We start from the raw sequence: 25,910 nt of genomic DNA, 5'->3' as shown, positions 1-25,910 counted from the left end.
AAAGAAAAATAAGGAGGAGCAATGAAATGTATATATATATATATATATATATACACATTATACATATTTATATAATTTAGGGATGCAACCAACGATTATTTTCATAATCAATTAATCTGTAGAATTTTGAAAATTACCATTACTTGTAGTTTTTTCATTCAGTTACCTAATCATTCATCATGTTTCCCCAATTTCTATTAAAGAAGAATTAGCGTGACTGTAAAAGGCTGAAAGAAGTCATACTTCTCCCAAAATGTAATTTTCTATTTGAGTCTGAAAGCTTTGTCAAGTGTTGTCAATTATATTTCAGCAATACCTTTATTCATCCAGTGTTTGAATCTAGAATCTATTCAATTTGAAACCAGGTGAGTCAGCGCGGTAGATGAGGCGAGTGGCCCTGATAAATTATTGCTATAATTTGTGATCTCCAACCATTGCTGGTACTGGGTTACCCTTGCATTCTATAAACTGCTTTAATCTTAAATGTGTTAAACCTTCAGTGAGCTATTGCATCTGTGAATAAAGTTCACATGCAATAAAATTAATTATTTTTTATATATTTCATACGGGAAGGGATGAGAGCAGAAGTGTGTCGAGACAGAGGAAAGCACCCGTGGGAAGTTCTGACTTTAAGGAAGCAGAGGTGGCAGCACGACAGTGTCTATTCTTCATACCTTTTCAATCCACCACCTTCAGTCGATGGACGACTTTCATTACTGAAGTGTTCTCAAGTGATCTAACGGTCTGACGCTTGTATTTTGGTACAGTGGGTCTTGTGGGAGCTTATCTTACCCAGCAACTAAGACTGCAAATTTCTTCTCTGTCTTACATTAAGTAATTGGACTATAAATAAGGACACTTTCATTAAAAGGTATTCTTGATATTTCTTGTGGGGACAGAAATGCAAGGATCAGATCTAATAATTTCTTATAGCCAATTCAATTTAAGCTATTTAATATAAGGTACCATTTTGGATAACACGTGATGTTGCAGACACATTATATTATTTTTATTAGGCTCATTCTTGATTGATTATTACAAACCAGCATCTGGATGACGAGACTCTGGTTGTTGCCTTCAATTGCTGTGGGAAATATAATCGCCATGTGAACATGCAAATAAAGCAACTGCCTTTAAAACGACAGGGGAAGTTGTATATTGACTGCAGAAAACTGCCTTTCTCATGGTTAAGTTAATGTTTGGCATCTCATCACGATAACGCATTTTATGGTGTCACGGCTACAGCGACGTTTTCTCCTGTAAAAGCTCTACTTCTTCCTCTGAAAGGCAATCATGTGTTGTTGTTTTTTTTGCACAAATGTTTTAATTCAATTCAACTAGAGCACTCTGGACGCAGGACACGTTGCCTGAGCACATTCACAGTCGCCGGGAGGAGGAAGAGGAGGAGGAGGAGCAGCAGCATCCCTAGCTTGGTGTGTTTCAGCAGCCAGTCCCTCCCTTCCCCCAGCAGCTACTTTCCAACATCACATGATCCCGCCTGCGCTGCAGAAACTAGGGGAAAGGTCGCAGCGCTGCCGCCGCTTTAGATACCGGTAAAACTGGAAACATAGCACACACACACACACACACACACACACACACAAACCCACGTATGACAGACAGCATCTACATTTATCACATCGTGGCTGCAATAAAGCTTGGAAAGGATAGTAACAATGAGCGTCTTTCCATTTTCTAGGATTCAAAGCAGATGCAAAACGCTGTGTAACCTTAATAAACCACCCCCTCCTTCCCTCCCTCCCTCATACACATAACGTTATGTATCTGCACTCAGATCACATCATCCATCCAGTTGTCATGACAAAAAAAATTACATATTATATATATATATATATAATATTAGACATCACACCAGTGCTGACAAATGCACTCAGGAAATGTGGGTTACACTGGTCTTGTGTATCAAGTATCCTGCCCACGTGGTCTGTGTGAAATGAGGTCAGCAGTGTGCAACCACCGATGTCAATAAACTATAATCTATTCATCTATTAAATAAATAAAAAAAGGGGGGGGTGGGTTTCAGCCACATGTAAACAAGCTTACTTGGCTTACTACGTCCATAAGGCTCTTACAGGAAGGACACATGACAACCCCGCTTTTACTGACCTTCACTGGCAGCAGGTGACATGACATTTGCACACACACACACACATATATATCACACCCTTTTCTGAATTTTATCTTTTGCTACAACCACACGTCATTGGACCACTGTCTGGACCACAGAGCATATCCCAATATGACTTAAAGAGTTGCATATGCATTGCATTAGAGCTGCCGGGTGGTTGTCAGTGAATGACCTTTACTTGGACTTTTACCTACATCCAGGCTGGCAGGAGACTTTGACAAGCTACACCTGGCCCCTTCAACAAGGATCTCATGACTCGTGCAAGATAGTCAACGTTTATTTACACAGCCTGCTTTTTAACATTGTTTTAAAATAGGCTGAGAAAGCAAATGGACCAATATTTATTTTTGGACATTTCATGGACACGTATTTGCCTGTGGTTTGTGACAGTTTGGGGCCCGAATGAGATCGTCTAACGCGAAGATGACGAAGAAGAAGAAGAAGAGTTGAACCGTCCTGTACGTCATGTAAACACCGCACAGCGCCGACGAGGAAACGCGACACACTGACATTGGCGTCGACACACACACACACAGACAGCTTTCACCGGCGTTTCTTGAACTTGCCGACGTCTCTCCTCTCTTCTTTTCTCTCTCTCCAGTGTCCCAGCAGCCATGTTTGCACGGCTACTTCCAGAACTACACACACACCCGGAGTCCCGAGCCGCGACACGCAGCTTTAAAAAAAAAAAGAAAAGAAAGAGGAGCGTTTGTTTTGTTTTTACTCACCGACCCCTTTTATCTATCAGCCTGAGAGAGCCGAGCGGAGCTTAGCGTCTGGACGAGGACGAGGACGTGGCGTCGGGCCCGGCGGTCGTCGGCGAGGACTCGTGCTCTCTCACACACTGTGCATGAATGAGAGCACAGACTTGTTGTATACACCGCCACACCGCCTGCCCCCTTTTTCTCTGCGTCACCAATCTTCCTCTTCTAGTGGCCTACACAGGAAAAAAAAAAAACGAGTCATCGGAAGAAAGAGCGCCCCCTGTGGGTCTGTGGTGGCTACTGTAAAGGTTGTAGGAGGACAACGCATGAAGATTGTTGTTTGTTTGTTTGTTTGTTTTGTTTTTAGCAGCAATGGTACTTACGGTAAGACAATGAATCAGTTTATGTGGTTGTTCCTGCTTTTAAACGAACAGATTCTGCCACTCTACGTATTATCCATTGTTTGTGTCACACCCTAAAACTAGATAGGCATTTAATCAGTAGATCACACACCTCTGCCAAACTTATCGTCCTTGGCAGAGGTCGCGCGTCTTGAATTCAGTTGGACTTTGACTGGAAGCTTTTAGTGGAAGACATCCACTGTTGTACTGAGGTGCATGGGCTTAAGGATTCCACACTACAACACAGCATTGCTGTAGTTTCCACAGTGATTTTTTTCAAATAACATACTGTTCTATCATTCCCACAAAGATGTAACTCTGTATCTCAATGCATCATGGGTCCAAAATGATGACAGCAGCTGGCAATATCTTTCCACAGTAACGAACAAGTCCAGGTAAGCTACTCTTCAGAGTAAATAATGCACAACGCATCGTGGGTTCGCCCATTTCAATTTCCTCACTAGTAACTGACACTAGTCGTACTAACCTAATCTGTAATGTCTATGTTCGGTCACGAAGCAGACACCAGACCCACTCAGCACCGACACGACCCCCCACTTTGGTGAGAACATTGTTTTATTTGTGCGACTGACTGTATTATTTATCATGTCAAGCCAACGTTAAGTCTGGTTTTGAACCTAGACGGCTTTAAGAAAACCCAAGCTTAAGTGAAGCTAAACCTATCTTACAGAGACAGTGTGATCTATGAGCAATGTGAAGCAGCAAAGTGCACTGACTATAGTGTATATTCTGTTGTGAATACTAAAAATGTTTGTTTTGTTTGAGGCTATGTTGTCTTCACAAGGCACTGCTGCTGCTGCTGCTGATTGGAAAATCTCCAACCACAGGACCTGCTGCCTGAGGTTATGATGATGCAACAACTGTAGATGTCAATACTGGTCTGTAACTGATACAGTCCAGTGACATAAAATCCAAATGAACCCCTTCAACTGTGCTCACCCTACATTTCCACTGTATTAGTTATTGCATTTGCAGAGCCACTTCCTGGTTCCGCTAGCTTGGACAAGCACTGATAATGAAACTGATAAAGATCAATAACAGAATATTTTTTCCCCCTGTTTTGTCCTGTGGTTGCAGTTTTTCATATTGTAAGGGCATATGATTGTCTTGTCTTTGACAAGGTGATGATGGATTCTACTCTTTCTTGTGGTGCATCTGTGGTTGCAGTTTTTTTTCTCTGCCTGTTTCTCATTGTGTGATTTCAAGATGTTTCGTTGGCATCAAATTAGCAGCATTAATTAACAGCAAAAACAACAACAACTTGGCCATAAACACGATTCTGATTCTGACGTTCAGGGTTTTGTCCAGCAGAGGGCGCGACGTGACAATTTTAAGTCAAACAGTTCAGTCAGTCGTTTGATTTGCTTGCGACCATTGACCATAATCAATAAATGTGCGCACTGAACATCCTTAATTAAATGAACGTGTCGAGCTGCAGCGAGCGAAAACGGCAATTTGCTCAAACATGCTGTTAAAAGGTCAGTTAATAATAAATATCCGTACAAAATAAGGAGGGGGGGGGCTACTTCACTGTTTGTATTTGAGTGTTGTATTTGCTAAAACACACGCGCACCGTAAATTATGACGGCGTACACTTACCGTCTCGTCTCTTTCCCCCGCAACGTCGAACCCGGAATCAACCGAATCAGCGAGAACCAGGACGCGCTCCCCGCCGCGGCTCGCTGGCGCGCGCACGCTCGCACGCGCGCGCGGCTGTCATCGGCCGTGCCAGAGAGACAGCTGCGGCCGGCGCGCGACATGTGGAGCTGGGCTGGGGTGTGTGTGTGTGTGTGTGTGTGTGTGTGTGTGGTGGGGGGGGGGCGGGGAGTCCGTTTGACCAGCATCGATTTCAGATGAGCGAGTCGACAGTCGGGCACAAGCCGTCAGAGCAGTGACAGCGTGTGGGTGACGGACGGCTGCCCCCCCCCTCCACCACCCACCACCGCCCCTCCGGGCATGCGAGGGAGAGAATAATGAGAATAGTGGATTTGTTTTCTACTTGTCGCCGACAAGTTGTCGGTGCAGCGCAGAAGAAGAAGTAGCAGAAGAAGAAGAAGAAGAAGAAGCAGAAGAAGAAGAAGAAGAAGAAGAAGAAGGGGGGGGGAGTCTCTTCAAACGGTAAGCAGCGACCACGGGTTTGCTATTGAACGGTTAGCGTCGCTGTCGTGGGGGGGGGGGGGGGGGGCTGTGAAGACTTGTCGCTCGGTTCCATATCTAAAAAATGTTTCTACAACTTTTCTAATTCACGAGAAACCAACCGGGAGAGGGAACGCTCGTTAACGGCTACTCGCTCGCGCGCGGGCGGCTCGTCGAGTGATCGACGAGTGATCGAGTGACTCAACGCAGATCGACGCTGGTTCTTCATTCTGGCAGCGGAGACACGGTTGTAGAGTCAAAGAGTTCAGATGGATGAACGGCACAACTCCCCTGTTTGTGGCCAAGGACCGTGAGCGAGCGCTTCTCTTTTTTTGGGGGGGGGGGGGGGGGGGGGGGGGGGGGTTCAGATTGTTTTGCATCACTCATCGCGGGCTTTCCACCCAGTCGTCTGCCATGTGAACCTCTGGCTTGTGTCACGGAGCGGAGACATCAGTCCACGGGACTTGCCTCTTGTGTCTGTCGTGATCTTGTGTCTGTCGTGATCTGCTCTCACGGCGTCCACTCAAATGTGTTGACACTCCTCTCGATGGGGTTCGTCCCCCGAGTTCCGCAATTCAAGAATATTGTCGAAATCAGGAAATACTCGTGATCGAGACGATCGGGAGACGTACTGTACCTCACTGCGCTACACTCGACCCCACAGACGCTGCAGCAGCCAGAAGAAGTAGGCCGGTCTGTATGGTCATGCCATGCCATGCGTGGTCCATCCTTTCCTCAGGAAGGGTTCACAGTCTGTGTGTGTGTGTGTGTGTGTGTGTGAGTGCTGGATCATCCGTGGGTGTGGGGGGAGGTTACAGACAGTCTGAGTGAAAGATCTCCTCCATCAGCAGATGTGTAGCCCTCATCATCCGCTGCCAGATGTCTGCCACTCCTTGTGTCCCTGTCAGCACCCACTCGTTGAGTTTTGGGGTGTTCCCAGTCTAACGTCACAAATGTCCAATGCTCGCTACTGGTGAGTCCATTTCCTGCACAGTGTTAAGTGTGCATGTCATTCGCTGAGTGATGGACAACGCCGTGTGCGAGGGCATTTGTGAAGGAAGGGGAAGGTTTTTATAAATGAGCTGGTGTGAGTGTTTGTGCACGTGCGTGTTCAGGTGTGCACACGGTCTTGTACTCGCTGTGCAAATCTTGGAAGCTTTAATATCATAGTTGGTTGTTGTTGTTTTTTGCTACAAGCCTATAGCATAGCTAGGCTTTGCATTTTGTGTGTCTTACTGTTCAGCCTTTGGTTTGTGTGTGTGTCACACTGTGTGTGCGTGATACTACGGTTGTGGTCTGAGGAGGAAGAGGCCTCGCAATGGAAAGGTGACTGTGCTTAGTTCCTCTACTTTAATGTGATGCGTACCGCAGCAGGTCAGACACCCACACACACCCTTGAGCATTACTGTTTGTCTGTCTGTCTGTCTGTCTGTCTGCTCCGTGTTCTTACTGGTGTCAAGTGTTTTGATTCCTGATTTCTGTTCAAACCAGGATCATTGTTCAGAGATCAAATCCCCGTGAGCCAACCAAATGTTATTGTACTGACTGACCATTTACAACTAAGGCATCTCAAAAAGGGCGGTACGATATGTAGAGGCTGCCTCCCTTCTATCAGTGCAAATAGAATTACATTCCTCTCTACACTTTTTTAAACAACAAGGAAACGCCTCGACGTGGTGCTTTGCCGGAGATGTTTGATCTTTTTGAAAAGCTGAATTTTAAGAGATGCAGAGTAAACCAAGCCTTTCAAGCTCTCAGGGCACTTGAACGTGCTCTTCAACAGTAATCTGGCAGCCCCTTCCTGATGCCAACAGGATGTGAGCCATGTGTGAGGCAGAGCATGTGAGCCCTTATTTTGTTTTTATGCCCATGAATGGGCCTCGGTCAGCGGCATTAGCCTTGTTTTAGTTCACTCAAGAGTCGGTGGTCAGGTCGTTTTTCATCTTTCTATTGTAGGTCATCACTTTGAGGCGTCAGCAGGCCTTAAGATCAAGATGAAAGCATTGCAAACAGTTCAATTAGGCCTTTGGTTAAAAAAAAAAACTTAACTGACACAAATCATCTTTTAAATTTAATTAACAGTTTTGGTATCATTAAATCCTAATGTCTTACTCCAACAGCAAATTTCCCCTATAATTCTCCAGCAGCAAGCTTTGTATTCTGTTGTGATAATATTATTTCAGCGGAGAGGCATCAATAGCCTCTTTTTTTTTTTCTTGTCTGCCTGAATGGCTGCTTTATGATGGACGACGTCAAAGACCAACAAACGGACCAGTGTCACAAAACGCACCGGACAGTGAAGCTTAAAAGAGACAGAAAGGCTTTAGCCTTCGCTGTGTGACTCACTAGATATATTATCAGAGTTATGCAGCCTGTGATTGTATATATATACCTGCTTATTTTGTTCAGGGGGTCACAAGGTCCCAAAGCCTGTTTTCCTCACACCCTGAGGGGCTGGGAGGTAAGGGTACGCGCTGGAGAGGTTTAAGCATAGAGACAAACACTGTCACACTTTACCGTTACATGTGTGAGTTTCCCATTAACCAGACCTGCAGACCCTGGGGAGAACATGCAAACTCAGAAACCCAGAAAAAACAGGTGGCCAGGGATTGTTGTGACCCCCTGGATTATACTGAACTACTACTTTCAATATAACACACCTAATATCTAGATCTTCACTTTGCCATGGTGATGATCAAGGCTTCATTTTGGAATCAGGAATGTGTAGATGCCACTTTTTGAAAGTGAGAGAGAGGACATATTTGTGATTTACTACACAAAGACAATACACCATCATGTGTTGGATTGTTATCTTTTGGCAGTAGCATGAGCCTCTGCCAGAAATCAGTGTGATATTTGGATGCGCCAGTTTGTCCATAAATTACCCCGGTCTATTCCCCCACACACAGATTAATTGAGGTCACATTTCTGTTGAGGTGGTAGATGGTCACTGAGGCTGAAGTCTGCTGCACCACTGAGGAGATGAGTGATGGCTCTGAGGGATGATAATAACCCAAATAGCTGTTTGTCTTTTGGCTTTTGTATAAAAGGCTATACTGGGCTATCTTGGAATTTCCCCTCTAGTTTGTCTTCTTTTCTTTTTTTATGCCGCTGGAAAATCTGCTTTTGCTCCAACTACTTAACCTCCTTCTGAATGATCTCCCCGCAGTACAAGCCTGCTCATCCCCCATGTACCCTAATCTGTTTCTGTGTTTGTAAACATGACTTGTACACGGAAAACTACGGTCACCAAATCACCAGTGGCGTGTGTGCGCGAGTGAGCCGAGCATGATTTCTGCATAGTTTCTGATCCGGAGGACCTGCCGACTCTGCATCTGGTTGGGCCTTTGTCATGTTGCTTCTTGAATTATTTAATCTGTTTGACGTTGTAAAAACTGGTGCTGTGCTGTGACAAGGGTATACCATCAGTCGAAGTGGTATTAGATTTCATGTTGTTTGGAGCCTATTTCGTTTTTGTCGCAGTATGAGCAGATTGTTCTGCCGAAGAGACGTTCGGAGGATATTTTTGTTGAATGTCATTTCTAAATCCTTCAAATATTTTTGTCTAATATCAAGCTTTTGGAACATAATAGTGCTACAATTTAATGTAAGAGCACTAATAACTCAAATTATGTGTGCTTTCCCTTTGGCGTCTCTGTTTGTGTTATGACTCCTTCCTCGCTTGGAAGAAGATCCATTTATGAGAATGTGGCTTTCTCAGCAGGGTCCTGTGGTTTTGTGTTTAGGAACACTGTTCCCTTGACATTCCTTTCCTCCTCATACCACCCCAGAAAAAAGTGCTGCCCCTCTGGGAAACGAGGCCTCTCTGGCTGGGCTGCTACATGCTCCATGTAAAACTTTACGTATCGTGATTGTTATATTTAGACACTCCCCCCCCCAGGTAATGAGGGAGGCAGCAATGAGGAAGTAGCAGAGTGTTTCTCAGGCTGGGTCAGATGCAGTGTGAGGCGACAGAGGGTCCACCCCCCTTCCTCAGCCTCCAGCTTGTTATTTCCTTTGTTAAAATGGGGAATAGGTTAGATAGTTTGGGATTGTGAGTGTTGTAGGTGGGTCTCTGGTTTCTTTTTTGTGTGCTCAGCTTTGAGAAAACACTCAAAGACAGAGTCACAGTGGTATTAGAGAGTGGAGCGGGACAGAAAAGGCCCTTGTGGACAACTAGTTATTCTGAGCCTGGTTCTTTCCCCCCCAAGTCCCTGTGCTCTGGATGCTTCACCCCCTGGGTCACACGGTCTCTGTGTCGCTGCTATTTTCTATGCAGATACACAAACATTACTGCCAAACAAAAGAAATGAAGGGAGAGGGGAAGACGGAGAGCCTTCAGACAGCAAGGGAGACGAGGAACTTATCTCTGAGGAGACTTTGTGGCTATCGAGGTTTTCGAACCGTTAGATCTTGTCTCTTCTTCTTAAGTTGTTGGTTCAGAGTAGATGAAGTTAGCACACTGCGTGTCATGCTAAGCTTTGAGTGAGCGCGTGAGTCCGTGGCCACTTGGAACAACTCCAGAGGAACCACCGGGATTTATGGTAAACAATTGCCCATTGTCCAATGCACCATCACACCTGCAAAACATGTGTCTGCTAGCACGGGGCTTTGACATTTGCATCCTTGTTATGTCTACAGAGGCTCCACATGCTTTTGACAGATAGATGATATTCACAGACATTATCATTGTGGATGTGGTGAATGGAGATTACATGCTTGAAGATGGCAAACAAGATGAAACTCAGTTGCACCACCTTGCTAGTTAATTGAACTCCGGGAACTGTCTGGAAAATTGGGTCTGCGCCTTTTTTCATTCACATATGATGAGCGCATTAGGAGATTCAGGCGCATTCACAAAAGCAAGAAACATTTCCAGAACATTCAAGCGAGGGTTGCCCACTCGCTCGCAGTGAATCTTCTGAAGATTTTCCTGCTGTATCCTCACTTGGACATTTTCCAAATGATTTTACTCGGACTGGCAGGAAAAGTTTCCGGAAAATGTCCGGAGCATCATTTGCGGACGTTTGCGTTCTCACACACAGGCACGCCGGAAAAGTTCCGGAAAAAAGTGCGTGTCTGAAAGCAGGTTGATATATACAACGGTATGTAGTCAATGAGTTTCAGCATCTTAACTTTATCTCAGAAGTTCCTTCTGGAGTCAATACCTGCCCCAAAAGAAAGGGCTGGTGTCAAATATCTCGTATCAGCCCGCAAAGATTTCCTGTGGGGTCAATTAGTGATTTCAAGTCTCCGAGGGGCTTCCTATTTATAACATGCTTTGGTTTTTCTATCTTTTTTTCAAACTGACGGATTCACCTTATGTTGAGAAGAACTGAACAAAAGATTGAAAGTTCTTGTTCTGTGGAACTTTTTTTGCAGTCTGCGGGGGGGAATGTGTGGACCTGGATCAGGAGCCACGTCTGTTACTAAAAAACAAAAATATTTTTCTGATCCATTTTCACAGATACCTTGCGGTTGCTAAAAATAGAGACGCTTTGTAGATATCCTGATATCTCTCCACTACTTTGCTTCTTTTTTCCCCCCCTTCATCTTCTGCCTCTTTTAGACACACACACACACACACACACACTGCATCTGACACCCATTGGAAAGTGGAGCTCTGAAGCCATCTGGGACGTCAGACCTCTTCATGTGGAAATTGGAGCCGTGTGGTCACTTGTTAGCCTCCTTCCCTCTCGGAACTGGAACGAGGCTTGTTCTCCACGCGGTCACCACCACGAGCCTGTCGATTTGGGCTAACGTAATGACAGGGACAATAACATGCGCTGCATTGCAGAACAGTCTTTGAAGTCTATTGTTGTCAATTATTCATTACAGATATTGTTAAATCGCACAGATATTCATATATGCAGAAGACTGACGTTGATTGTGTTTCAATCATATTGGGTCTAATATTATCTTTGATGAAGCACCAGGTGTCTACATTTTAGATTTTCAATCTTTACAAATGAAGCACAAAAGCAAAAGTGGAAGTCCCTTCACGTATCAATCTTTAGAACAAGCTGGTGTGTTTGTGTGCACATGCAGGACAGATGATGGTTTATGATACAGATTGATAATCCAAGAAACAGGCTCAGCACAGTCAGTGTATGGGAATACGCTTTGTGAGGAGGTTAACAAGTTTGACTGAGTGCACGGCCCGAGCTTGTCTGATCTCCAAGCCAGAGCGCTCTTTGGCCGACCGCGCAGCGTCGACTAATCATCCAGTGGTTAAAAACAACCAAGCATCTGTCGTCCTTTGCTTCATCACGCCATCAGCAATGTGGGGTCAGGCCAGGGCTTGTGAGTGCCAGAGCCGCGTAGATGACGAGAAGTAGAGTGAAGATTCATGGTCATGTCTCGGTAATTGATAAACAGGTGCAACATCTGTATGATGATTCCAATTTTGTATTTTATTGTGAAACAGCTACTAGTTGAGATGAAACAAGATGGAGTCTCCAGCCCACTGATATACATTCATACATACACAGACCCCTAACCAAACCCAAACTATCAGAGCAGAGTTGATCCGTTTCCAGGATCCCATAGTAAACTGACCACTGCCCAATTTCTCCTAATCTCAGGATTGCTTCCAAACTGACTTTGTTTTTGTATAAACCTCCCCTGTTTTAAATCTGATTAGGATTGATCATAAATCAAAAAAGTGCTGATCATGGATCCAGTAAAAAAATTTTTTAAAACAAGGACTTTATCGTCCTTTATCGTATTCACCCCCTGTGAAATGGGGTAAATAAAAAGAAAGAGTAATAGATAGACCATGGATGGTGCAATGTCTGAGTCTCCTTTTTTTCTTCTTATTTTCTTCTTATTCTTCTTTTGGGTTTCCTTGCGGAGGCCGCCTTACACCTTTCCTTCCTGTAAGTCTCCTTAGTAAAATGACTCAAAGTAATTCAAAGTATTTATGTCTTCGTCAATGTCATCTTTGGTCGCACGGGTCATAACCCGGCCTGAAGACGGCACGAAGATGCAATAAGAAAAATGTTGATGATGAATCTCTTTGGATTACCGCATCGCTGCTCAACATCATTTGATTAGCTGGATGTGATTCAGATACAGCAGTGCACTGAGCGCTTATATACACAAGCTAGATTTAGAGCGCCGTGTCATAACAGGAAATGATGTCACCAAGGCCTCCGAGCTCAAAGGCTTGTATCTTGTAAGCAACCAGATAATCAACGTTTACATACAGGGGAGTGTTTGGGGGTTTTTTCACTGCATATTCACTCTCTGTAATTCTCCACTGGCCAAACTACCACTTACTCACCACCGGCTCACCTTTTCTGCTTGAAATTCAAGTTTTTTTCCCTCTCTCCTCAAAATCTACACATTTCTCAAAACTCCAAAAATCTCAACCTTAACTAATATCTCTCACACTCCTTCCCACTAACTACGTATACACGCCCCCGGGTGTGATATTAAATTGTGTTTGCGTGATCTCTCTCCCACTCAGTGGCGTTCTCGGCCGCTTACTCACCTTTTTCCTTCAGCTCCCATCTGTCTCACACCTTCGGTCCCACCACAGCTGCCCACCTCAAGTCTCCACTCGAAAAGAGCTGTTGAAAGTACGGTTCTTTAAACATTGTGGAGGTCCTCGGCTGTGCTGGTGAGTCACAAGCAAAAGTACCAGTGCAGTTAATGGGAGCTGACCACTGTGTGGTATCATGCACATGTTTTATTTTGCTGACTTTAAAATGCCAAGCCTGGATAATTACTAGCTTCTGCCAGTAAAAGGGTTTTTCTTGGTCGGAGGACCCATTTTGTTGTCGCACTCTTTTTTTTTTTTTTTGCAGTTTCTCATTTAACCTGTTTGTTGAAGGAGTGGCGGTTTCCTTTTCTTCCTGAACCCAACACAATACTATCAGCAGTCTGGAGACCCGACACAGGAAATAAGCAGCTTGAACCTAAAGATGAAACATAACAGACTCTTTACACCAGTAGACTGTGATGTTGGGGGAAAAAAAAGAAAAAGGAGCTGAATGAAACATGGAGGGATCTTTACGCGAAATAATTCTCACAACTTTTGACTTTGTCTGGTATCCATTTGCTGTATATATTTAGTACTCTGTGTCAATGCCAGCAATGTTAAATAACTTAGCAGGTGCAATGGGAAAGTGTTGCATTCCACACCATGTTCGTATTTTCACGCATTGAAATCAATAATGTACTGCAAAGCCCACTATGTTGAGTGCGTGATTCAGATAAACAGCATATATGAACAGGCTTCGACGTTTATATAATCTGGGCAAGGTCAGATCCCGGTTAATGGCACAGACGTTACACTCAGCTGTTCAGGAAAATGTGCCGATGCCTCGAAAAAGCCCGAAATACCCTGAGCTGGACGAGAAAAAGTGAAAATGGGTGGTGAAAAAAAAAGGGACAGCGTTAGAACAGCAGAGTCCGTTTGCTCGGCGCTCTGGTTTCACTGACCACCTGTATGACAGGAGGCTCAGCTGTTGTTTGATGGAGAAGACGCTGTGGACGCTGTGGCATTAGACATGAACGTAGTGTGAAGGGGAGCTGCGACATGATGAAAAGGAAATGACATCAGTACAGTCTAAGGCACCAACATCCTTTATTGGTTAGTTCTGATTGTACGCGAAGTAGGAGCAAAAGTTAACCATGTGTTAAAGGAAAAATCCTCAACTAACTGAGCGTTTTATCTTTCGTGTAAATTTCATGCCGGCGTGATCACATCATGTAATGTGTCTTGTGTGTTTTGGGGTCCAATATGTATTTAAAGGCAAAATCAGAAGCATTAAAAAAAACAACCAAAATAGCCCAGGACTCAAAAGTGTGAAGAAGTGTATAAACTACTCTAAACTATATAAAACCCTGGACAGATGGTTTGGGGAAGGTTCACCCTCTACTCCGAGGGTGGTCTCAGATGATCCTTGTTTGTTATATATAAACCGTGCGTGTTACCAGAATCACTACCCCACCAGGGTGAACGTTTCAACTAAAGAAATGTCACATTAAAGCTTTAGCTTTGCTTCTTCTTTTTTTAACGTCCTCACTGCCCTGTGTGTAAAGACACAGGAGGAGATATCGCATCTGAGCCAAAACGCCAAAACAAATAAATGACATCTTGAAATTGAGTGCCCTAGTTTCTACCCTTTTAACTGATCTGCCATTGTTCCCATTGTTCCAGTGTTGAGATGTAAATTATGGTGGGGAATTGTGGCTTCAGAAGAAATGTCTCCCCATCAGCACTATGACGGGGTTTGTAGGATAAAACTAAAGGGTCTTTGTGAGCGGCGGCAGGTGCCCTCACACCTGCTGCTGCTGCAAGGCACCCCCCCCACATACACGCACACGCCACCTGTCAGTGAAAGTCTTCCTCGGTGCACTGCACAGCATGTGTTGCAGTGGGCTCGTGTCTGCAGAGTTTTCCTCGCAGTGTCGCAAACAGTGTCTCTGAAAGAAAATCAAGTTTGGTTTTAAACCAACACCGTTATTAACGGTTCATTTTGTTGAACGTTTGCCGTAGTTTGATCTCTGTAGCAACTAGAAAATCGAATTCACTTTGATTTTTTATTCTAGTAACGCCAAATTCTCTTTATTTGCTCCACTGCCTGTTTGATGTAAAACTTTTCATCTCGGGGCATTTGTCACATCACAGCATTTTAAATGTGCAGCAAAACAAAGGCCCACTTGTGTAACTGGTTCCTCAAAATAAACTAGAGAGTGGCTCTCTTAACCTTGATGCTTTAATGCGACTCAGATGCTGCTGCAAGCAACCGGGTGGCGAGCCTGTTCTCTCGTGGGTTTTTGTTCAGCCCCCTGACAACTGCTAAACGGCCGAGCCGTGCTGGACAGAGAACCCCAGCCCAGGGAAGGCGACAGCCAGGCTCACAGGGTCCGACCGGGGTCAAGTTATACTGTGAGAAATAAGGTAGCCGGAGTCTCTGGTGTTCGCTCAACACTTCTCTGTTTCTTTCTCCATTGGCTCAGGTCAGACAGTGCTTGATTCCTGTGAGAGGGCACTATATGTGTATACAAGTTTATGCACATGCAAACACATAGAAAAATGAAGCCCCATTACTGTCACTGTGTCACTTTTATGACCAGTTGGCCTATAAACCTGAAATTTGCAAGAAAGTGAGGAAAAACACTGTTACAGATAATACAAATTTGAATGTAGTAGAGCTGCAACATCAATTAGTAATTGATTACTAAATTTATCGGCAACTATTTTGATAATCAATTAATCGGTTCAAAAAAGTCTTAATTCTCTGATTTCAGCTTTTAAATGTGAATATTTTATGGTTTCTTTGCTTCTCTGTGACACTAAAATAAATACCCTGGTCCTATGGTTTGGACAAAACAAAACATCATCTTGGAGTTTTGGGAAACACAATCGGCATTTTTCACTATTTTATGACATTTTATGGACCAAACAACTAATCGATTATCGATAAAATAATCGACAGATGAATCGATTATGAAAATAATGGTTAGTTGCAACCCTAGAATGTAGTGACAATTATAAAAAAACTAAAAAAACAATTTGCAGTGTAGCACCAATCACCACCTCACTGAGAATCTGCCCCAACTTTTTTGTCAGCCGAAGCTGTGGGTACATTAACAGGAAGCTGGCGTTGGCCTTGTGGCTACTCCCTCCCTGCCTCCTTATAGACACCAGCATGCTGCAACACCAGCACGCTGCAACACTCATTTTAAAAGAACATAGTGAAGTAGGCCTTGTGTCCCAACACTGTCGTACACAGAAGTATATAGACCCCTGACATTGATGAGCGATGGCTTGAATTCGTATGATTTGTCGGATGTGCTGCTGTTGCTTTTGGGTTTCGGTGATGGATAATTAATTAAACGAGTTAGTATTGTTAGGTTGATATGTTGGGGCGACACAGTGGTGCAGTGGTTTACACTGTCCCCTCACAGCAAGAAGGTTCTGGCTTTAATCTGACGATCTGCTACATGTATTCCATCACATTGATTATGTTTTAATGCCAATGCTGATAATCACCTAATGACCATCTTTGACTGATTCCTTTCAGATTTTGACATGAAGAAGGACATAGACACATTGATAGCAGAGGAACGTGCTGATATCATCTCTAAATATGACAAGGTAAGTGTGAGCACAGGTAAAAACAGTGTAGGGACAGTTCATTAAAAAAAAGGTTTTATCATAAAGATGATTGATCCTTAAAAGTGAAATCATTGATCATCGGGGAACATAATTTTGCCCTCAAAGAAGGGAAGCCAGAGGAGTCGATGGTCGTTCTTGAACAGCGAATAGATTTGCTACCAACAGGTAATGGCATTAAGTGAAGTGATCAATTAATGACACGAGGGCCAGGAATGTTTGCATTTGTGTGTCATACCTTGGGGTTAAAACCCTTTTAGTGCTTCTGTTGGAATAGGAAAACAAGAGAAGAAGAAAATAATTGGAAGGTTTAGTCAAGTAATGCAGAATTAGCCATCAGTCCATTTGTTTTTACCACGTCTCAAACTTTGACCTGGCATTTCATAATTTACTCTACTCGCTCCATCTGTATCGTGGTTTGATTGCACGCAGTATTTTTTTTCTAGTAAGGATTTTGTGGTATGTGGATGTTTCAGGGTCGGCAGGAGGGTGTCAAAATCAACCCCTGGGAGGATGCTGACTACAGCATCTTTAAGGTCACCGACCGCTTCGGCTTCCTGCAGTAAGTTACCGACTTGAAGCACTTGACGGAGAAAACACCGTCTCTCTCATCTTTCTCACATCACAAAGATTTTGTTATGATCGCGTTAAACGGGGATTATCCTCTAAATGGTATGTTGTGTATTTCCTTTCTAACCCTAACCCCTTCTGCTCCAGTGAAGAAGAACTGCCAACGCCCAGTGCGCTTGAAGAGAAGGTATGAACTTTTTTTTTTTAATTCTCCCCTCCATTGCAAGTCCAGATTTTTTACCTTGCGTGTGATATATTTAGTCTGTCTGTTCTCCTTCCACAGCAAAAGCAACAGGAGATCGAGCGAGTGGAGAAATGGCTGAAGATGGTGAAGAACTGGGACAAGTACAGGAACAGTGAAAAGGTTTGTGTCCCAGTAGTGATGCACATCAAACCTCAACAAAGACCACAGCAACGCACTTCTCCTGCGTCTCTCCTCACTTCTCCTTTTTTTTTTTTCTTCAGCTGAGATATGTGATGTAATCTTTCCCCTTCCGTTAATAATCTTTTTTCCATTCCCATTTTACCACTGCTCGTTCCCATATCCCTCCGTTCTCTCCAGTCTAGACGGCTAAAGCGAGTCCTTGTCATTCGAGAGAGTTAACAAGAGATACACACAGAGCAGCATTCATACGTGACCCTCTGCCTCTTCCCTCTAGTTGTTGTGATGAAGGCTGTCTCCCCATGTTTAGAGACAGAGCCAATCCAAGCCTGTCGTATGTGTTTCAGCTGGTGAAGCGTGTATATAAAGGCATCCCCCTGCAGCTGAGAGGACAGGCGTGGGCCTTGCTTTTGGATGTAGAGAAAGTCAAAAAGGAAAACCAGGGAAAATATGAGGTATGAAAATATAACCGATGACAGAAACAGTCAATTCTAAAAGTTGTCTAGTTTTGTTTTTTTTGTTTGTTTTTTAAACGCATTTCTCCTTTTTCTTTTTTGTCCACCAGAAAATGAAGCAGCAGGCTCGTGACTTCTCCACAGAGATCAAGCAGATAGACCTGGACGTGAACAGAACCTTCAGGAACCACATTATGTTCATGGACCGCTTCGGAGTCAAGTGAGTTCTTTTAGCGTCACCACAGCAGAGAGCTGTGGGGGAACTTTTGTATTTCAATTCACCCAACGCGTGTTACGGATGGAGCGTGACGGTCTCTTCATTTCCTTCTTCTTCACCACAGTATGACATCATCGCCACTGCTTATAGTCTTGTGGGCCCCATGTGAATTCTACTCCGACTGTTTTAATTGGCAAAGTTTAGTTAACTCTCATAACAAATATCTTCAACCTCTTCTGCCTCATGTGGCGACTGCAGAGTTCTTGGTTTTTGTTTTCTGTCATCTCCCATGTTCAGGTTTGCCCTCACTGTGGCTTCTGCAGGGTGTGACCTCTGGCATTACCCCCTCCCCCCGCACACACACACGCACACGTGTGCACACAAAACCAAAGCGGTTGTTTCCTCTTCTCAGTGTTTTATTAGTCTTCCTGTCAGCACTAGAAGCCCCACAGGAAATAGCATTCGTACAGAAATGTGCACCGACATGAAGTTTGCATGTACAGTGTTAACTGGTGACCAACACATACATATAATAAGAACACCAATACTCTTATGTCGGGACAGTTGTGAGAACTGCCGATTTGTCTTTGTCTCTTCAACTGCGAGTGTGTGACAGAGCGCTCCCTCCCTCCTTGGCTCTCTGTCATGTCCGTCCCCTTAATTTCAAAGCTCCTAAGTCCAAGCAGACCGAAAACACTGCTCCATCCTGCTTGGCTGCCCACTCCTTCCCCGGCGAATCAACAGCTGTCTCGCTCGCACCGAGACACCGATTTGCTATTTAAAGCTCCTTTCCTGCCTCTGTCACTGTCTATAAGACATGTTATTTACTATAGAGGCCCTGAGGGGAGACATTCTCCTCTATGTCTACATTACAGTGTTTAATGCCCCCCTGTTCAGCGCACATTCACGTACATTCACACAATGGCCGCCTTGTGTTCACTGTCTGAAACAGTTGAAACTACTAGATGTGATCAGCCACGCAGCAAGCGGTCATAGAACCTGGTTAGCATATTTTTTTATCTTGTATTCCTGTATCACAATGTCTGTCCACATATGTGAAATCATGCTAAATAAAAAAATCCACTTTACACATCAGCTCACCGATCCCTAAAAACAGAAATCCTTAATAGTGTGATCACCACAGCTTTAATAGAACACAGATCCTCCCACACATGCCTTTCAAATAAAGTGAAATGTTGCAATGGGGAATGCTGGATAGCTCAGACATGGGTCCCTTGGATAGAAGGGAAAGAGTACCCCCCCCCCCCCCCACACACACACACACAGATATACACAAACACTACCAGGTTGATGTGTCGCAGCCAGGATTCGCCATCCTCCAGAAATATTTGCAGCTGCTGTTGAGTCAGTTTGCGCCGATTGATGGAGTTATATTTCAGGATGAGGAGGTTGAGAAGCCATTTCGTCATATGACTTTGGGGGAATTTTTTCATTGAATACGCTCAGCTTTAACTCCTTTTACACTGTTTCAAGTGTGTTTGATTGTTGGCAAGGAATCACATCCTTGTTTTCAAACTGGCAGTTTCTCTGTTCCCTCTCTAGGCAACAGGCCCTGTTTCACGTGCTAGCAGCCTACTCCGTCTACAACACGGTGAGCGTTTTTTGTTTTTTTTACGTGTGTGCATACCTAAATGTGTGTTGCATAATATGGAGGAGTCTTGTGTACTAAGTGCGTTAGTTTCTATACAGCAGAGAACAGGCAAGGCACTCCAAACCCATCTGTTTCCCTTGTTTTAGAGCCTCGGGTGAGATCTTTTATTTATGTGTGGCTCAGCCCGAACGTGCAGACACACAGTGTAACAGTCAGACCGCCGGTGAACCCACATCTATTCTCAGTAGAGTCAAAGTTCCCCTTTGAGAGTCAAAGTTCCCCTTTGACTCTACATGTACTTCACCTAGCGAGCCCCAAAAAATATTAGCACGGAAACCAAACTGATTAATGGTGGATTAGTCATTTTCTCAAGGAAAATTGTCCAACGTCAACCAGTTCCAGTTTCTCTTTTAGTTGTGAAGTGTTTTTCCTTGTCTTATATGATAATAATCTAAAATATATCTTGAGGATTTTGGTTTGTTCTGTTTATTGGTAATTGTCAGTATATTTCTCAGCTTAAGCATTTATATTGTGTCTTGTGTAAGCACAGATTTCCAGAGACAGTAGCTTGTCCAATACAGTACAGTCTCCTCACACACAAACACGGTCCATGTCTGTTTTTTTCTGATTCCGTCGTCTGTTCCTGTGTGGCAGAGGTGTGTTAGCCAGAGGAAATGGAAATGTGCTGATCCCTTTCTTCCTTTTTCCCCCTCTTCTCACACACTACTCTGCTCATGAGAAACTGGGTCAGTGGGAGAGCGAGGGAGAGACAGGAGGGACGGATAAGGGAGAAAAAAGTCTGTTTGTCCTTTTCGCCTATGTGATGGTAGAAGAAGAAGAATGTGGAGAATGTGTAGTTTAAACTCAGTGTCACTCTAATTATATCCACCACATTTCCTTGAAAGGATACGTTCGGAGAAGCCATTTGTTGCTGCTGCAATAAATCAGCTTAATATGGACAAATACCAGGTGTGTGTGTCTGGTTCTGTGTATCTGCGCGTGCCAAGCGTAATGTGTTTACTGTAAATCATTGAATCACAGCATTTGAGTTGGGCGGTGATTCAAACTGAAGACATCACATTAGGGAGAATGTATTTTGGGCTGCGGTTTAATATTAATTAAATGTGTTAATATTGTAGCTGCATGTACAGTAGGTCTGAACATCCACCGTCTGCTCTCAGACCACATCAGACATTCAGGTGGTCTCCTCTCCTCCTCCCTTCGCCTCTCGGCCTGTGTGTCTCGTCTGTTCTCTATTGAATTATGGATAATTCCGTTTCCGTTTAATTGAACCCGACTTCTTTTCCTGCGTCCCCCGTCCCCCCCCCCTCAGGAGGTGAGCTACTGCCAGGGGATGAGTCAGATTGCCGCCATCTTGCTCATGTACCTGAATGAGGAGGATGCGTTCTGGGCTCTGTCCCAGCTCCTCACCAACAGCAAGCATGCCATGCACGGTGAGACAAGAGGGAGAACTGATGACGGAATTAAACACGCACACAGATGTATCACCAAATAATAACTGTCTCTTGTTTGAAATTATTAAGAAAAGCCACCACTGACTCAGTGTCTGCGTCTGTCACCCCACTTCTTTCTTCTCAATGCTAGGCTTCTTCATCCCTGGGTTTCCCAAGCTGCACCGTTTCCAGGCTCACCACGAGCGGATCCTCTCCAAAATGCTGCCTAAGCTGAAGAAGCACATGGTGAGTTACAGTACGATTTGTGTGACTGATGCTTTCTGTCCCATGCAACACACACACACACACACACACCGAGCGACAAAAAGCGTATCTGCTTCGAAAGTCGTGGGGCTGCGGCTGATTTAATCATTGTCGTTTTTCATTATCTGATTAACGGCCTCAGAGTCTGAACTATTTGGAAAGTAAGATTTATAAGCTGAGAAGAGATTATATGAAGTGACTTCCAAACGGACACTATATTTCTAATGAACTCCCATCGCCCAACAGGACAGGGAGCAGATGACAGCAGGGATTTACACCATCAAATGGTTTCTACAGTGCTTCATCGATAGAGTGAGTATTTTCTCACTTTTTTCCCCCCAACTGTATGAAAAGAATATGAACTGCATGGATGTTCCATCTCCAGATCGTCTAGTCCCAGATGTTTGGACTCACAGTGCATCCTCCCTCGCTTTCCCTTTTGAACATCGCACCGCATTTGAGGTCGTTCTGTCGTTTTCCTTAATCAGACTGACTCTGGCCGCCGTGTGTCTCACATAACAGACCCCCTTCACCCTCACCCTGCGTCTGTGGGACATTTACATAATGGAGGGAGACAAGACGCTGACTGCCATGGCGTACACGACCCTCAAGTTACACAAGAGTGAGTATGAGGCCTGATTTTCACTTATCTTTCCGTGCCGTTCCTAAATTAATCGCGGCGGCTGCTACTGTTGTCGCACTGGTGAACGCTACCGCGTGGATTACTCTGCACGCCGCCTCACGCTTGGCTGCCCCACTAACTGGATGACTTACATAATGCAAGTGCCCAGTTGCTGAGGAGAAGAATAGAGAGCAGACTTTTCATTGGACGCTTGCGTGAGCAGTGCCTCACATTGGTTGATTTCTTGTGAACCACTTTATTTCCCCCAAGTATCTCGAAGATCGGCCCATTTTAATATAGTACTGTCTTTACCAATATCATTTCTATTCATGGTTCAACATATTAGACGTTACCTGACATTCAACCTCATTCTATGATCTAAATTCCCTCTCTTGTGTGTCTGTGTTGTGTGTTCAATCAGAGCGCCTGCAGAAGCTCCAGTTAGAGGACCTGAGGGAGTTTATCCAGGAGCGGCTGGCTACTTCTTTCTTCCTGCCTGACGACGTGGTGGTGGAACAGTTACAGGCTGCCATGTCCGAGCTAGGCAGTAAAAAGCTGGACCAATGTCCTCCAGGTGCAGTTGTGTTTCTGTTACAGTATAAAGTATCTGGTTCCTCCTTCGTTGCCGTGTTCCTCATCTTCCATTTCCCTTTTTTTTATTTTAGCCAAGTCAGAGGAGCTACCAAAGAAACCTCTGGGTCAAGAGAGACCTGTTGTCCTGCTGCCACTGCAGCCCGACTTGCCTCTGGAGGTCAAAGTGACTCTGCCGCCCCACAGCCAGCCGGAGGCAGAGAGCCAGCAAACAGACAGCGACACCCTGAACCAGAACCCTTATCCTGCGGAACCCCTGGATTCAAGAAGCCCCTCCGGTACAAACGCACCTTCATTGCCTTCGCCTCAGCCAGTTGAAGGCCACACCCAGAGAACACCCTCTCCTATCAGGCCTTGTAGAGCACCTCCTTTGCCCCCAAAAACAGACAAACCTTGTGCCGAGGTCCGGCTGAACGGAGATGTGAAGGAGACGCTCCCAGAGCGTAGCCAGACTGAAGACGGAGTAGAACCAGAGAGTGAGCCTGTGGGCCTGGAGACCCAGGAAGAGCCCGTGGAATGGCCTCCACCCTATGAACCCCCTGCCCTGGATACTCTCACCATGCAGACTGAGGAGATCATGGACCTTCCAGATCTGCCACCTCCACCTTTCTTTTCCCCCGAGCAGCTCGAACAAAGGCCTCTGGATTGTGAATCACCCTCTCCCAGGACGGGAACTGGTCCAGACACCCAGTGCAGCTTCCCTTCTCCCCGCTCAGCCTCACCACTGGTCCCTCAAATGAAGCTGTCTTCAAAACCCCCTTTGTCTCTCGACGTCACACAGAGAAAACCACCTCCTCCTCCAAAGCCTTTCTCCTTCTCCAACCCGAGACTTCCTCCCCCAAAGCCGACCAAGTTCCCAGTCTCACTCTACGTCCCAGCGCACGCGGGCGACAGGCGACCGTCCAACACCTCCCAGTACGACAACCTGTCCGAGGTCGATGAGGACGACCGCTACCTGGAGAGGCTGCTGGGTTCCACCCCCGAGGAAGTTCCCAGCATGCTCTGCAAGCCTCCAAATGCAATTACCAGAGACTACGACCCTGCTCTCTACCCTCTTCCTCCACCTCCCATTTTCATCCCTCCCTCCCCATCTCCCGTTCCTCTCTCACTGTGCGCCCTCCCCAGTTTGCCACAGGAGCCTGAATATGAAGGAGAGGACCGCTGGGTGGAAGACTCCATCATCCCCCCTCCTCCGCCGAGCTTTGCTGACAGACTCAACCCCTTCCAGTCTGGCGCCGCCGGCTGCTCGGACACTCACAGGGCCGCCTCGCCCAGTTACTCAAAGCCTTTCTCCAGGGGCCCCAGGGACCATTCTGCCTTTCCAGCACCGCTCTTGTACACTGGGTCGCCCCCGGGCAACTCCAGGCCCTCGGGAACGTCCGCAGCAGGGGGGATACCCCTGATCCGATCCAGCCCAGACTTTTGCAGGATGCCTCCGGGTGGACAGCAGCTGCCCAAATCAGTGACATTTTGAAGTAAATGTTAGCGACGATGCCCGAATGATTCGGACTTTCTCTGTAAATGCTCGATTCATTTTCAACGCCACGTACAGAGGTGAAAGGCCAGTAGTTCCTCTGTGTGTCGACCGTTTATGCGTGTGTGTATATATGTGTGTGAAAGGATTTGTTTCAATTAGTATTTACAGATTTCTGTGATACTTGCACCTTTTTGTATGGGTAGTTAACTTTTCTAAGTGTATTTAAAACTGCTGTCTGTGTTACAAAAAGTGAGTGTATAAAGTCGTCTGCTCTGCTTATTGAGTGTGAATGCAGATTGTCAATTTGATGGACGGTCGTGAGAAATGAGGCCTGATCTTTTTCCTGCTGTGCGTTTCACCATTTCCTCATCTGAGGTTGGGTTTTTTTTTGTTCCAACAACACGGTGTCTTAACCAGATTGCGGTGCACAGAGGGGTAGCAACTCTCAACTCAAAGGGCTTTTTGAGGCTGCAGCATGAGGTCACCTTTGCTAAAGCACCCAAAGGCCTTTACATTTCTACTGCACCACAGTGAGCAGGCTCACACGTCTTCAATGTATATCAAACTATAACGAGAAGCTGTTATTATAACAGTTTCTTAATTGCATCTTTAGGTCAGTACTTAATAAAAAAAAAACGACCACTAATCCAGGTTCCACCAAAGCAGTTTGCATGCAAACTTTATAAAAACGATTACATAAGTTCTAACCAGCAGCAGCAGGGAAGATGTGGCGATATATCACTGGTGTAAATCCTGAAGGAAGCTTCAGGCAGGTAGCAGCGGTACTCTGTGGGTACTCTGCTGCTTTTGTTTCCATTTTTATTTCTTTTTTTTTTAAATAATTGTTTTGTTGAGATTTTTCAAAAGAATTTCAAAGAAATTGAATCAGTTTTCAAAATCTGTTTGTCAGACACTTGGTTTCACAGCAATAATGTACCGCTCCATGCATGTTGAATAAGATGGAAATAAGATGATATACTGTCAGTGCAAACTGATTTACAGTGATCAATGGCACGTATTTATGAAGTGGCGCTCTCTGGTGGTTGGAAGATTAACAGAAGCTCCTGTAATGTCTGTTTATGAATGTGCACGTTGTAAGCTACACACTTAAGTGTAGGCTCCTTATCGTCAGAGACTGGGGAAGAGAATTTATTGAATCAAAGTTAATTATATTCATATGCACAGCCATAATTTAGAGCCATCGCTGCGACTTTCTCAGTTTATTTTAAATGGTGCAGAGCATAAATGTTCTTGACAAATGGAAGTTGAGCCATACCGTACAATGTAAGGACCTGATGGTTAAAACATGTTTATATTGGTGTTTTTGTTTAGTTATACTGTATATTGCATTATATATATATACGGCCTCAACTTCACTTTTGTTGTTTCGTTGTTGTTGTTTTTTTGCACTGACCTTATTGTTATTCCCAACAGGTTTTACCATTCTCTGTAAGTGTCCTGTTGTTTTCTGGTGGAGGTTCAGGTCACTTGATAAAGAAACATTATTCATTCAGAGATGTTGACGGATGTTTAACGGCTTGTTCATTAACGTCGGCCTGACTGCTGTGATTCACACCCAAAAGTATTTTTTAGTCACCTGACCTGACCACTGCTCCTTTTATGGATCTGGTTGACACCAGCGATGTCGTGGGCCTCAGACCAAAGCTTGTGCACATTTATGCGTCTACATGTTTTGAGTTTTATAAAGAGATGAACCTTTA

At 44.7% G+C, this 25,910-nt stretch overlaps 2 protein-coding genes across 7 annotated transcripts in view; one reads left to right on the top strand and one right to left on the bottom strand.

Annotated features, from left to right (window-relative positions):
- cpt1ab (carnitine palmitoyltransferase 1Ab (liver)) overlaps positions 1 to 6,181 on the bottom strand; it is a 21,702-nt gene extending 15,521 nt beyond the window's left edge. For 2 of the 3 annotated variants that reach the window (XM_035643218.2, XM_035643220.2), the window contains exons 1-2: positions 4,875 to 5,009; positions 2,878 to 3,086 (exon numbers count right to left, since the gene is read on the bottom strand). The gene's annotated coding sequence lies outside the window, so the exon portion shown is untranslated. Of the gene's footprint in view, positions 1 to 2,877; positions 3,087 to 4,874; positions 5,010 to 6,048 lie in introns of those variants that run through there. The other variant, XM_035643219.2, reaches the window with a different exon arrangement.
- On the top strand, positions 5,230 to 25,910 carry si:dkeyp-19e1.3 (USP6 N-terminal-like protein). 4 transcript variants are annotated; one of them, XM_035643215.2, is made up of 14 exons: positions 5,230 to 5,393; positions 16,454 to 16,527; positions 17,022 to 17,107; positions 17,263 to 17,302; positions 17,399 to 17,479; positions 17,845 to 17,952; positions 18,063 to 18,172; positions 19,733 to 19,781; positions 21,115 to 21,235; positions 21,387 to 21,481; positions 21,746 to 21,811; positions 22,022 to 22,121; positions 22,543 to 22,695; positions 22,787 to 25,910. In XM_035643215.2, exons 2-14 carry the CDS (start codon positions 16,462 to 16,464, stop codon positions 24,184 to 24,186), a joined length of 2,475 nt encoding a protein of 824 aa, XP_035499108.2. In that variant the 5' UTR covers positions 5,230 to 5,393; positions 16,454 to 16,461; the 3' UTR covers positions 24,187 to 25,910. The 4 variants fall into 4 exon arrangements, with proteins under 4 accessions (XP_035499108.2, XP_035499106.2, XP_035499107.2 ...); XM_035643213.2 differs by lacking the exon at positions 5,230 to 5,393 and adding an exon at positions 5,468 to 5,721; XM_035643214.2 differs by lacking the exon at positions 5,230 to 5,393 and adding an exon at positions 6,219 to 6,384.

This window comes from Scophthalmus maximus, chromosome 7, assembly GCF_022379125.1.
Source record: "Scophthalmus maximus strain ysfricsl-2021 chromosome 7, ASM2237912v1, whole genome shotgun sequence".
NCBI classification, from domain to species: domain Eukaryota; kingdom Metazoa; phylum Chordata; class Actinopteri; order Pleuronectiformes; family Scophthalmidae; genus Scophthalmus; species Scophthalmus maximus.
Note: the sequence above shows the minus strand (reverse complement) of the source record. Positions and strands in the feature narration are given on the sequence as shown.